This window comes from Euleptes europaea, chromosome 6 (assembly GCF_029931775.1).
Source record: "Euleptes europaea isolate rEulEur1 chromosome 6, rEulEur1.hap1, whole genome shotgun sequence".
In the NCBI taxonomy this organism is placed as follows: domain Eukaryota; kingdom Metazoa; phylum Chordata; class Lepidosauria; order Squamata; family Sphaerodactylidae; genus Euleptes; species Euleptes europaea.
In genome coordinates, this window is record NC_079317.1 from 23225081 (window position 1) to 23239826 (window position 14746).

Genomic DNA, 14746 nt, shown 5'->3' on the forward strand with positions numbered 1-14746 from the left:
CAAATCCAGTTCACCAGATTAGTCTTTGCCGCTCATGTGGAGGAGTGGGGAATCAAACCCGGTTCTCCAGATTAGACTCCACCACTCCAAACCACTGCTCTTAACCACTACAGCATGATGGCTTGATTTTATCTTTGAGGTAGTTAACATTTTGAAAGGATTTAAAATATGGACAAATACAATAAGAACGTTTAATTTTGACGGGGTAACAATATATGTTAAAATGTAACAGAGAGCAAATTCAGATATAAATGAGGCAAACTTGATTGTATGTTTTGTAACATCTTTTATGTATGTTAGTGGTTATTGTTAAATCGATGGGGGGGGGGACACACGAGGTCAGAGACGGCGTTCCAACAGCAACCGCTTTATTAGGTGAACAGGAACAGAACTAACTACAGTGACCAGACCCCTGCTTATATGCCCGCTTGGCCGCCTGCGGCCACTCCCCACACGACCTTGATGGGGGGGGGAACCCCAGTAGCCAATTGGAACATACCGGTCAGGAGCCTTGGGGAACTCCAAGCTGCCCAGGGTTCCCCCTGATGCAATTACAAGGAGCTCCTTCCCTTGATTCAATCACCCACACCCACATGCATACATAACAGTTATAGTATGCTTATGTATTGTATTCTTTTATTACAAAATAAAAGCATTAAAAAAAAAAGACGTCTCCAGGCTCCATCTGAAAGATGGTAACCCTAGCAGTTGGGCTAGGGCATAACTTTGAGCCCTGCCCTGAGTACCCCCAGCTATTGAGAATAAAACCCACGCCCCTAAGTACAGCCCTTGTCCTCAGTTCTGTTTCTTTGTCACGCTAGAGCAGTGGTTCCCAACCTTTTTTTGACGAGGGACCAGAAGGACTTTTTTGTTCGGTGCAGGGACCCCAAGGTTCAAAATAAAAATTCCGAGAATTTGAAAATAAACTTTAATCATAACTGTTAGTTAAACATTAAGCTTAGAATAATATTTGAATATATATTTTTATAATAGAGAACTTTTAATTGAAAATATTAATTTATTAAGGGTTTATAACTTTGTTTCGTGGACCTTTAGCTTTCGCGGACCCCTGGGGTCCGCGGACCCCTGGTTGGGAACCAGTGCGCTAGAGCCTGCTGGGATTTTCAGAAGCCGCTTTTGTATACTGGGAGATATAACGTTTAAATACTCGTCACTGTCACTCTTTATTGTTCAACCAAAGGCCACTACAACGGAAATATGTTCCAGTGCTATCATTTCATGTTCTAGGCTGGCTTCGTAATTTTTTCCCTCTTGTCAGAATTTCAACGTTCAGGTCACAAGGGTGACCCATGCTGTGCTTAACGGACATCATAATTGCCACGAACTAATGGCAATTTGATGTAATTGGCGGAGTTTGCCTCAAGGCCTCTGCTTGTCAGAGGCTGGTGACGGCTCCTTTATAGGCTTGCCAGAAAACTACTATAAGCTGCAACTGCTGCCAACCGGACTACATTAGACCCTTGCTGTCTTCAAAGATTATTGCAAAGTTACAGCCACTTTGCAGCCATTGTGAGACTTCTGAATGTGGGCGGAACAGCCACAGGCCCTAAGCCTTCTGATAAAAAACCCCCCGTAAATTCTCTAACTGCAGAACAGATCCTGGCTACCAACCATGAATATCGGTGGTGTCTGCAGATAGAGATATACGTGTCATGCGGGCCAACGATAAGGTGATAAGATATGAGAAGAATTTCCCCCCACAATAATTATTCATTCTCTGTTTAGCTCTTCCTATAGAATTCGCCCTCCAGTTCAAATCTTTACCCAGCCTTTACATGATGGAGAAATATGGTTTGCCAACCTCCAGGTAGAAGCTGGAGATCTCCCACTGTTACAACTGATCTTCTGCCGACAGAGATGAGCAGAGGTAGCTTGCCATTGCCTTCTTCTGCATGGCAACTATGGCCTTCATTAGTGGTCTTCCATCCAAATACTAACCGTCCAACCCTGCTTACTTTTCAAGCTTTTACAAGCTCAGACTAGTCTGGACTATTCAGGCTGCTATGTATGTTGTTAGCAGGTAATACTTGATTAGAGCTGCTTTGTAACCAGAATGTTACTAACAAAGTGGCATTATATCACACTGACGTCTAGGGTTGACAAGTGCCAGGTGGTGGTGGGCAAACCCCCGCTAATCCACCTGGCTGCCAGTCGAACAGCTGATGGTTGGCAGGCAACGCGTTCACGGGTGCCTGCCCGCGGCGCCAGGTCACTTCCGGTTTACACCCAGAAGCGCCGCATCGCAAGGGGCTGTTTACCACTGAGTTTGAGTGGTAAAAGGCCCTTTGCGATGCGACACTTCCAGGTGTAAACCAGAAGTGACACGGTCGTGTCAGCACAGCCATACGCACAGATGTTCTCACCTCACCTCCACCCCAAAAACCTCCTGCCAGAGGACAGGAGGGACCTGGTAAGCCTACTGACGTCCCTCTCCTCCCCAAACCCTGCCCTCCTCAGGCTCCATCCTCAACATCTGCAAGTTTTTCCCAACCTGGAGCTAGCAACCCTTGTTGGAATTCAAGCAGAATTACAAGCTCAACCTGGAGGTTGGCAACCCTACCCAGCAGAAAGGGGACCAGGAGAGGGTGGTGAGGCTGGGCACCACACCGCCTGCCTATGCACAGCAGTGGCATCCTCACTGGCCTGCCCACCTCCTGGGCTGGGCGGGGGCTAGGAGAGATAGCCCTCAGGCCACTGCCATTTCCTCTGGTGGCCATAATGGCCAATCTACCCCTGTTTTGATGGTGGCTTCCAGCAGCAGTTTGGAAGGCAATTACAAACTGTAGTTTGCCAGCCTGGATATAATGCTATACAATGGCTGGCCTCAAAGGCAGGGAATCAAAGCCTACAAGGGAAGGACGGAGCGCAAGGGCCCCGACTTGCTCATGCTAACACCATCGTTTGTCATTAGATGTGGACAAAGCCTCCATGTTTACAAATCTCAGTCGGGGAAGCCAGGTTCTCTCGTCATCTTATGATGTAATTAAATTAATAAAACAAGGCAGGAATCCGAGGAAGGTAATTATGTCACTCACTGAGTCAATTATGTCCATGTGCCCATGAGACAAGTGCAACGACATTCCACACATCAGCCTCCCCCCACCCTGAAAAATCTCCTTGCATCGGTTATTTTAAAACAGCTTTTGCAGAACTAACTTAATTACTTCCTGTATACTCCTGGATTCTGGGAGAAGAGAAGAGGAAACGGAAGTCTTCAATTGTGGCATTTTTCTTTGCTGCAATGATAGGTCATTTGAAAAAAAGGTTTTTTCATAATTGTAATTCTGCGATTGAGACGTGGAATGGTACGGTATCGCCTGATCTCGTCAGATCTCAGATGGTAAGCTGGTTTGGTACTTGGAAGGGAGTTCTCCAAGGAAGAGTTGGTAGAGGAAGGCAATGGCAAACCACCAGTATAAGTCAGTAGAAGGCGGCTGCAAATTGGCAGCACTTTACACACAATTGTGCAATTACGAGTATTTTTTAAAAAGAGCAATTATTTTATTTAAAATATTTGGAATTTTGAGAACAGGTAGTAGACACCAGGGAGGGAAGGTGGTATGGTATAGCCTGATCTCATCAGATCTCAGAAGCTAAGCTGGGTCAATACTTGGATGGGAGACCACCACGGCAGACTCTGCAAAGGAAGGAAATAGCAAACCACCTCTGATTCTCACTTGCCTTGAAAGCCCCTTTCTGGGGTCACCATAATTTGGTTGTGACCTGATGGCATGTACACAGTAGACACAATAAAATGGCTGCCAAGAGGGAGCAATCACAAAATGACTAGCATAGAGCTGGGTCCAATCACAGGTCTAGGCAGGTTCCATAAAATGTTAAGAGGTTCCAAGCCAGGCATCATCCTATAATGAAGGGTTGGGGTCACTGGGGATGTGGTGGGGTGGTAGTTGTTAATTTCCTGCAGTGTGCAGGGTGTTGGACTAGATGACCCAGGTGGTCCCTTCCAACTCTATGATTCTATGATTCTGTGAAGGCAGCCTTTTTCCAAACAGGTGTTGTCTGAAGACACAAAAATGATGCCTTGTGGGCTCTTTTGAAGCAGCTCCTGCTCCATTTAGGTAGAAGAAAGCCAAGATTGGCCTTTGCTTAGGAGGAGGAGGAGGAGGATAAGAGTTGGTTTTTATATGGTGACTTTCTCTACCACTTAAGGTAGAGAAAGTCCCCCCCAAGAATCAAACCGGCTTACAATCACCTTCCCTTCCCCTCCCACAACAGACACCCTGTGAGGTTGGTGGGGCTGAGAGCATTTAATAGAACTGTGACTAGCCCAAGGTCACCCAGCTGGCTTCGTGTGTAGGAGTGGGGAAACCAACCCGGTTCACCAGATTAACCTCTGCCGCTCATGTGGAGGAGTGGGGAATCAAACCCGGTTCTCCAGATCAGAGTCCACCGCTCCAAACCACCGCTCTTAACCACTACACCATGCTGGCTCATGAAAAACACTGATGGGCACTATGGTGCCATTGGGAAACACACTGGGGATCACTAACTTCCCTCTCCCACTGAAAAAAGCATCTATTCAAGTAAGAGTTAAAAGCTTTTTAAAAAAGCAAAGGTAATAACAGGATTTAAAGGTGCAGTAATGCCTCAATTGCACTGACGTGGATGACCCAAAGCTAGCCAGATCTTGTCAGCTCTCAGAATCTAAGCAGGGTCAGCCCTGGTTAGTACTTGGATGGGAGACCACCAAAGAAGTATAGGATTGCTATGCAGAGGCAGGCAACGGCAAACCACCTGTTTGTCTCTTGCATTGAAAACCCTACAGGGTCACCAGAAGTCAGCAGAAACATGATGTACTTTCCACCACCAGTGCCTCAACTGCATATGAGAATGCCTGGAGCTGTAATTATATTTTAATTGGAAAAAATGGCAACAAACGATGCTTGAAAAAAAGACCAAAAAACAAGGGGGAAATGGAATGCCACCAGTTGACCACACCATCACCTGGATTTATGTAGCAGCGGCATGAAAAAATCTTGGCAATTCTAGAATAAATGATTGCATGGAACTCATCCAAATCTCAATAGTCGCATCAGCTAGAGAAAGAACAGTGTTCTTCTGCCAGGGACAATATATTGAGTGAGCAGTGGCTGGGCATTTGTTGTTGTACAAAGTGATTACTTGGAAAGGACCTTGTGGTTGTTCTATTGCATAACTAACATTCATTTCTATATGTTTTTTCCCCCCTCAGAATGTATTTCTGGTGGTTCCTGGGCATTGAGATGGCTCGGGTGGTCCGACTACGGATTGGGCTAGGAGGTATGCAGAGGCCCCCTTTCTCATTAGGCCTGTGGTGTGAGATGTGGAGGAGTTTAAACCTTATGTCAATACAACGTATGTATATATTTAGTACAGGCTAAAATCAGCAACGTATATAAGGCCCTGAAATAGCCTGCCAAACCAAGATGCTCCTGTAAACATACAACACAGATAGACATAAAATCACAAAATGATTGTTTTGACCACTGAAGAAGGCCATTTGGCTGAAACACGTTTGGTCCAGTCAAAGTCTAATTTTGTGATTTCATGTCTATTTGTGTTGTATGTTTACATGAGCATGTTGGTATGGTAGGCTATTGCAGGGCCTTATATACGTTATTGATTTTAGCCTGTAATAAATATATACATATTTAGTATTGACATAACTTTTATATTATATAACCTTTGGCCTTGGATGTTGATTTTTTCTTGACCTCTGGGTACTTGTGTTGTTTTTAGGGTTAAGTTTCCCCCCCTTTGTTGTTGGGGTGTGAATCTTCCCTTCCATGGTCAGGACTTGGATGGGAGACCATCAAGGAAGTCCAGGGTTGCTCCACAGAGGAAGGCAATGGCAAAAGACCTCTGCTTGTCTCTTGCCTGGGACACCCAATTGTAAGCAGTTGGACCCCTTTTCCCACTAAGGGGTGCCACGAAGGCACGGGGGCTGAAGACTGTTATGAGCAAGACACTGCTTCCCACAAAATGGATACCCCTCAGGAACCCTTTTCGGGTATACATTTTGGTCCTTTGGCCATTTATAGTGTGTTTGTGTGTGTTCTGGATCCATGCATGCACCCCCACTTGTGGGAAGGCTCTTTCCTTTGCTCCTGGAAACACCAGTCTTTCTCCTCTTCAGCGCTGCTTTCCATGGACTTCACTTCAAGACTATCACCCACCCCTGAAACCCTATCCAACTTCCTCCCTTTTCTCTTAGCCCATTCTTGTATGTTTTGTGTGCATATTTTCATTGCTTAGGATATATTTCTTGTTTTGCTATTTTTATTCTTTAATGAAACCAATTTTAATTATACAACTGCCTGCTCATTTGAGAGTTTCCACCCAGGACTATCATGGTATAAACAGGTTATAGATCCCAGTTACCCCCCTCTTGCTCTCTGTCTCCAGCTAACTAAAATAGAGATTGCCAACTTTGGGTAACACTGTGGATGATGTCACCATGAATCTGTTGCAATGTGACGGCACATTCTTATTCTTCTTTCCCGCAATGGCTTCCTAGTCTGAAATGGCCCTGGAGAACCACTATTTCCTCTTTTGGGAGCAAACATTCAGGTAGCCTAAGGATGCCAGCATCCAGGTGGGACCTGGGGAGCCCCCAGAATTACAGCTCATTTCCAGACTCCAGAGATCAGATAGCCTGAAGAAAATTGAGGATTTCGAGGGTGGACTCTGTGGCATTATACTCCACCAAGGCCCGTCCTCCCTAGGTTCCACCCCCAAATCTCCAAGAGTTTCTCAACCTGCACCTGGCAATCCTACCCGCCCCCCCCCATCCCCTGCCGCTGGCCAGGGGGAACTGGCAACCTGTATGATTATTTATTTATTATTTCCACTTACTACCCTGCTCTCTCCAGCCAAGAACTGGGCTCAGAACGGCTTGTGTGTGTTAAGTGCCGTCAAGTCATTTCCGACTCATGGCGACCATATGAATCAGTGTCCTCCAAAGTGTCCTATCCTTAACAGCCTTGCTCAGATCTTGCAAATTGAGGGCTGTGGCTTCCTTTATAGAGTCAATCCATCTCTTGTTGGGTCTTCCTCTTTTCCTGCTGCCTTCAACTTTTCCTAGCATGATTGTCTTTTCCAGTGACTCTTCCAGGGACAATATAAATATCCTATTAAATCAGTAAAAGCATTGAAACATTTAAAACAGTCGTATAAAATCATATAAACATTATCCTAGTCTACCTAAGGTGCCTCTAGAGTGTAAAGCACAAAATGTTTCCCCAGTGGTACAAAATAGCAGCTACTCAAGGTCATTCTACACTGGGAAATTAGTGCAGGGAGAGAGCTTAAACCACCCACCCCCTTGATTCACAGTCCCCATTTGAATGGGGCGCTTGTACCTGCTTTTTCAAAGTATTTTTTTTTAAAAAAAGGTATTTCAAGGTAAAAAAAAAAAAGAACTCCCAATGTCTTGTATAGCTAATTGCTGGCACACTCACATTCCTGGTCATTCAAGAGATTTACACTGTGTTGTTGCTGAGGACTGTGCCCACAGATAATGGAAACATAAACATGCATCAGGATTTTGGCGTGTATCGGCTTCATTGCACTTGGTCATATATGAAGCACACTGAACCGACTGCATAATGAAATATTGACTTCCAATTATCAGCAGCCATTATTTATTTAACAGTGCTCAAGCACATTTATTTTGGGTTTCCTAGGACATCTCCCCCTCCACGTTTTCTTGAAAATGGCTGCTGCCAGAAAACCAATGATGCCCCCTTTTCCTTGCATAACCAGAAGAGGTCTTTATATTTTGTCCGACTACCTGAAGTTGGTCCCCTTGTTTCTTTTGCGGAAAGAACCATTAGGTTGGATGTTTCCTATCATTTGGCAAAACACAACACAACAATCCTAGACTATTTTGAGGGTCTGTGATTTGAAGGTGCCAGAAGCTGCAGGTGAATTTTAAGGCATGCAGACAGGATTGCCAGATCTCCTGCTATTACAACTGATCTCCAGCCAACAGAGATCAGTTCAGCTGGAGAAAATGGCCACTTTGGCGAATGGACTCTATGGCATTGAAATCCCTCCCCTCCCCAAACCCCGCCCTCCTCTGGCTTCCCCCCAAAAAACCTCCCACCAGTGGCAAAGAGGGACCTGGAAACTCAATGTTAGCGTGAGGAGGCTACATTTTTCAATGTTATCACAGGAATGCCGGGAAGACACTATTTCCCTAATGCAATGCAAAGCTGGATCCCTTGAAATAAAGGAGTCAGGGCTATGTATTCCATGCTCACCCCAAAACAGTAGTCTGCCAAAGCCCCAAGACTATAAAGCACATGGAAGCACAGCAACTGACTTCCCAACTCAGGGCCCTTAGGCTGTGCCATTATTTGAAAGAATTCTTGCCTTGTTCCAGAATGTTATCTGTCTAGTGTTGTCACTTCTGGCTGAAAGAATTCCTGGAGATTTCAAAGTGTTGCTTGGGAAGGGTGGATTTTGGGGAGAATGCTCCATGGGGATGTAATGCCATAGAGGCCATCCTCCAAGGCTGCCATTTCCTCCAGGTAGGGTTGCCAACCTCCAGGTAGGAGCTGGAGATCTCCCGCTATTACAACTAATATACGGGCAGTAGAAATCAGTTCCACTGGAGAAAATGGCAGCTTTGGCAATTGGACTCTATAGCATTGAAGTCCCTCCCTCTCCAAACCCTGCTCTCCTCAAACACCACCCCCAAAATCTCCAGGTATTTCCCAACCCAGAGATGGCAATCCTACCTCCAGGGGAACTGATCTAGCAGAGGCTAGATGGCCATCTGTCAGCCATGTTGATTCTATGACCTTAGGCAGATCGTGAGAGGGAGGGCATCTTGGCCATCTTCTGGGCATGGAGTAGGGGTCACTGGAGGTGTGTGGGGGAGGCAGTTGCGAATTTCCTGCATTGTGCAGGGGGTTGGACTTGGTGGTCCCTTCCAACTCTATGATTCTATGATCTCTGTAGCCTGGCGAGCAACTGTAATTCTGGGAGAGGTTGGTAACCCTGCTATCAATCACATTTTACTCTCCCCTCTTTTTCCAGGGCACACAGAAGAGCACGTGTGGTGCCTCCCTTTCATCCGTGCCAACGACTCTGCAAGAAAAACAGTGACTGGTTCCAAGGTCACCAGCAGAACTTCGTTGCTGAGTGGTGCTTTGAACCGCTGCCCAGACTCTCGCTCACACGTGCCAATGAATGAGGCGGCAATGTGGTAGCAGAGCCCTGAGAGGGGATCGTACCATTCCAGACCACAGGTGGCGAATTCCAGTACTGAATGTTCAAATCTCCAAGTAATAGATTAACGGGGGGGGGGGGGGGAAGGCTCTATATATCCTCTCTTTGCTATGTACAGGGAAACCTTCCAAAATGTGCTCCTAAATTCAGAAGTGGAGACGTCCATTCTACTACCTCAAAGAGAGTTTTCCAACCTCCAGGTGGGACCTGGATAGGGTTGTCAATTCTGGCTGGGGAAATTCCTGGTGATTTTAGGGGTGGGGTCAGGGGAGGGCAGAGTTTGGGAACAGGAGGGACCTTAGTGGGTATAATGTCATAGAGTCACATGAACACATGAAGCTGCCTTATCCTGAATCAGACCCTTGGTCCATCCAAGTCAGTGTTGGCTACTCAGACCGGCAGCGACTCTCCAGGGTCTCAGGCAGAGGTCTTTCACATCACCTACTTGCCTGGTCTCTTTAACTGGAGATGGTGGGGATTGAACCTGGGACCTTCTGCATGCCAAGCAGATGCTCCACCACTGAGCCACAGCACCTCCTCTGAAGCAGCATGTGCTTTGGGGGAACTTATCTCTGTCACCTGGAGATCAGTTGTAATTCCAGGAGATCTCCAGGCCCCATCTGGAGGTTTGAAGATCCTGGAATTACAATGGATCTCCAGGTAGAAGGGTTCAGGTTCCCTTGGGGAAAAATGGCTCCTTCTGAAGATGGACTGTATGGTATTATACCCTGCTGAGGTCTCTGCCCTCCCCAAATAGGGTCTCCAGGTCTCTCTTCCCCACTAGTGGGAGGTTTTCGGGGCGGAGCCTGAGGAGGGCAGGGTTTGGGGAGGGACTTCAATGCCATAGAGTCCAATGGCCAAAAGGGCCATTTTCTTCAGGAGTACCTGGAGGTTGGCAACCCTGTCCCCAAACCCTGCCCTCATCAAGCTGCACCACCAAAAATCTCCTGAAATTTCCCAATCTATTACTGGCAACCCCTAGCACTTTGCCGGGATGTACTAAAACGAATGACAGGCTAGCCCATTAGAAACAATGGGAGGCGCTGCACAGCCCATTTAAGATAATAGGAACCCGGAGCGTCCATAGACTTGCATGGGCTCCATTGAAATACGTTTCAGCCCAAGAACACTTGTGCTAGTCCCAGGGAATGCCAATCCACTTGTGGGGCTGTCATTCCAGTCCCAGAGGAGTGTATCTGGGCTTAGAGCCCTTGCTGGAAAATCCAGCCCACATTTTATTTGCCACTCTTTTTGCGCTGTAATGTGTTTCAACGGAGCCCCTGCAACTGGATGGGCACCCCGGCTCCTCTGATCTTCAATGGGCTGTGCAGCGTCTCCCGTGGTTTCTAATGGGCTCGCCTGTCGTTCGTTTCAGCGCAGCCCCGCTCCGCCTCCTCTCTCTGCAGCATGAGCGGGCCAGGCACGAGGAGGGACGACTTCCACACGTGAGGTGGTCGGAGGCAAACCCAAGCCACCCTCGGGCGCGTGCGGGCCCGCTAACTCGCGGTTCAAAGGGGGGGGAGGCTTCCCACCGACCCACCCCCGGAGGGAGAGGGGTCGCGTCGGTGCAAAGCCCCGGGAGGGGGGGGGATGCCTTGGCGTGTCCGGCGTCGCTTTGAAATCAGGATCTCCATACTGGATGTTGTGTATGTATTTAGTAGGGTAGTAAGCAAGGGGAGACTTAAGAGCTTGAGTCCCGCACGAAGGATCCTAAACCCTACTCGCCCTACTGGCTAAGCAAACAGATCCTATTGGCCCTAAGCCAGCATGTCCCATTGGTCACCGAGAGGGTATTCTCCCCTATCATGGATGGGGGGGGGGAGTGGGCGCAGGCGGCCAGGGGGGCATATAAGCAGGGCAGGTTCAGTGTGTAAGTTAGTTCTGTGCTCAAATCAAATAAAGCTGTGTTGTTGAACTCCGGTCTGACCTCGTGAATCCTTCCCACGCGGACTTCACACTGGAGCTGTTCCTTACAGCGCAAAACCCTTAGGCAGCGCAAAACCCAGAGTCCCCAGAACTGGGGGATGCTTAAGTGGGGACCAGATTTGGGACGGCCATAAAACGAGAGGTCTGTGGCGGAAGCTGCAGCCTTCAATTTGCAAGATCTGAGCCAGGCTGTCCAAGACAGGACATCTTGGAGGACTTTCATTCATAGGGTCGCCATGAGTCGGAAGCGACTTGACGGCACTTAACACACACACGTGGCGGAAGAAAGAGAGAGGAGGCCCGTGGCTGTTTCTCAACTGCAGGCGGGAACGCCGGGAGAAACCCTCCTGGGATTCACCCCGGGCCCGAAATCCCTCTTCCAGGCCTTTCTGTTGCTCCTGCGGGAGCCCCGGATGCTCCCAAATCCTACAGGTTGACGGGTGATCAATACTGTCGCTCCTTCCCCAGCCTTCCCACTCCCTCCGCCCCTCGCCCCTCGCTCTGATCCCTCGTTTTCCTTCTCTCCCTCCGCCTTGCAACCCCCCCCCAAGCAGGCAGGAACTGCCGAACTGGATCTTATTTTTCATGGGGTGGAGGACCATGCTAAGAAGCCTGCCGCTTCCCCTTGGCCGCGCCCGGCTTTGGGGGCTGCCCCCTTCGCGAGGCCATTGACCCATGGGAGGTTTCTGCCTGGGCTCTGCCGCTCTTTAGATGCCCGTTTTCCCCATCCGAAATCTCAAAGCTGAAAAACGGATGGGTCGCTTTTTAAGGTGGGTGGAGGGTCAAAAGGGTACCTTTGCTCTGTTGAACTTTATAACTTTGTATCATCATAATTGATACTCTTTCCTATTTTCTTTTTCCTATTTTTGTTTGTTTATTGTTTTTGTTTTATGTTATAAAAATTATAAAAAAATTACACTATAAAAAAAAAAACACAGAAAAATAAGCCCCCGCGCAGAGTTTTGAGCATTCGGATAGGGGGAAAGGTGCATTTAGAGAGCGGCCAAGCCAAGGCAAAAACCTCCGGGGCGTTAAAATTTGAGAATCTGGATGGGGAAAAGGTGCATCTAGAGAGCGGCAGATCCAAGGCAAGAGCTGGCGTGCTGGGTCGAGCTCGGGTTTGTTTTGGTCCTTCCCCCTAAGCCAACCCAACCCAACCCGCCTGCAGAGAGCGCGAGGAGGAGGAGGAGGCGGGCTCGCCTCCCAAGAGGCGTGCGTGCCTCCCCCCCCCCCGCCAGTAAACATTAACCAGGTGCCGCGGCTCCTACCCTGACCTGCTCCTGCGTCACGCCGGTGGCCAACCTGGCAGCGTGCAACTGGGAAACCTCGGGCGCGCCCTCGCCCCTTTAAAAACTTGATCGGGGGAGGAGGAGGAGGAGGAGGAGGGAGGAGGGCAGCTCGCAAAGTGCCTGCCCGCCCCTCCCTCCCGTCCAGAGGTGTGGGGCTGCTTTGCCTACCTTGTGCGTCCACCCCCATCCCTTCCCCTGCGCCCTCCCCGCGCGTGTGGTCTCGGGGGCTTGCTGAGCCAGCCTGCCGCGCCGCTTCTGTGCGCTGGGCGCCTTGCAGTGCCGCCTGCCCGCTCCAACTCTTTCCCCTCGCTGCCGGGCCGCCGGTTCCTGCACCCACCCACCCACCCACCCCCGATCGCTCTCTCCTCCGCCTTTTTCGCCCTCGTCTCTGCTTGCGGGGGCGGGGAGCATCGAAGAGCCCCCCTCCTCTTGCGGCAGCAGCCGCGATCTTGCCATCCCCGCCGCCGCCTGCTGCTCCATGGCCGGCCACGAGTGGGACTGGTTTCAGCGCGAGGAGCTGATCGGGCAGATTAGCGACATCCGAGTTCAAAACCTCCAAGGTAAAACATAAAACAGATTTCTCCCTTTGCCTTCCCTCTCTCTGCTTGCGCCATGGAGGTGTTGTGCGTGCGCCTGCGCCTGGATCGGAGTGCGTCCCCCTCCCGGGTTGGTTTCCAGATGGATTCGATTTGGGGACTTTAAACCCTGCTTCCTTCCTCCCCCCCCCCCCATTCCGCCTGTGCATTGTGCACTGTTTCCTTCTCAATTGCTACTTGGACTGCTGAGTTTGGAGGAAAGCCCCCCCCACTCCATGCTTATGACATTTTAAATTTATAGAAGAGAGAATGTACATGCTTGTGTTAGGAATCTGGTGGGGCATGTAGGGAAACTGGGTGTGCTTGTGTCTCAAACCCCCCCCCCCGCCCGCCCGCTTTTCTGTTGGAGATCTGTGGCCAAAGACTCAGATCAGATGGCTTAAAATCGCTTTCTGCCTGTTGCTTAGTACTTGCAGGAGGAATCGGGCGTCAGAAAATGAAAGGTGGCAGAGTGTTTTGTTTTTTTTAAGTTTGAGAAAAGTATGATCGATTGACGGGATGGTGCTTAAAACAGGAGGCGAAACTTTTCCAAAGTGATGGAGTGGGAAGAAGAAAGGCCTTGTTCACTGGTGGGCAAGGGGCCAATTTCAAGAGATCCTGTTGGCTGCACCTTTGCTTTGTAAACTTAAAAGGTGCGTTAGTGGATGATCCTAATTCTCAGAAAAACAAACAAGCAGACTGTGCAAGACTGAATTCCGCCCACTCCAGCATGTCAGTGGAGCTTCAAGGTGTCTGCTGTGATTTTTAGAGATTGTCTTGGAAAGCACTCTTCCTTCCATCGAAATCCAATAGTAATGGTTGGTAGTTTCACCGGATGAAGGGAGACGTGCCAAGTAGATGTGTGGATATAGATAGCAGGTGGCAAGGGAAGTTTTGAGATGTTGTAATAATTTGTTCCTACATTCAGTGGTTGCTTCCTCCCCCAAGTAATGTTTGATGAAGAAACAGTTTCACATGCCTTGTTCTAAGCAAATAGAAAAGTCCACCAGATAATAAAAACTTTATTGTCCAGAACCAGCAAGATATCACCACGATCTGTATACACTGATCTTGGAGAGGGGGTTGAAGATGAATTTACGGTGCTGCGATAACTTTAAAAAGCCCCGTTGATAAATTGCGTGTCTTTAAAATAATAGGGTCCCAGTTTATGTCCTATGTGGCCAGCAATGTATAGTGGTTAGAGTGATCTAGGAGACTCGGGTTCAAGTCACCCCTCTGTCATGGAAGCTTATTGGGTGCCCTTGGGCCAGAAACACACACTCTCAGCCTACCTCAAAGGGTTGTTGTGAGGATAAAGTGGAGGAGGGAAGACTCATGTATGTGTGTGGTGTGCTGTGAAGTCGCTTCTGACCTATAGCGACCGCATGAATTAATGACCTCCAAAACATCCCATCGTTAAGTGTTGGTCAGGTCTTGCAAACTGAAGGCCGTGGCTTCCTTTGTTGAATCAGTCCATCTCGTGTTGAGTCTTCCTCTTTTCCTACTGCCTTCAAGTTGTCCTAGCATTATTGTCTTTTCCAGTGAGTCGTCTTCTGGTGATGTGACCAGTAGCCTTTTTAGTCATTTTCACTTCTAGGGAGAATTCAGGCTTGATTTCATCTAGTGCCCACTTATTTGTCTTCTTGGTGGTCTGTAGTATCTGTAAAACTCTCCTCTGGCACCCCATTTCAGATGAAT

General features: G+C 48.5%; 1 protein-coding gene across 1 annotated transcript in view; it reads left to right on the top strand.

Annotated features, from left to right (window-relative positions):
- The first annotated feature begins 12951 nt into the window (after positions 1-12951).
- The window catches only part of CLMN (calmin), an 88156-nt gene continuing 86361 nt past the window's right edge, over positions 12952-14746 (top strand). The window contains exon 1 of the mRNA XM_056852258.1: positions 12952-13033. Within this exon, the coding sequence (XP_056708236.1) occupies positions 12952-13033 (82 nt within the window). The remainder of the gene's footprint in view (positions 13034-14746) is intronic.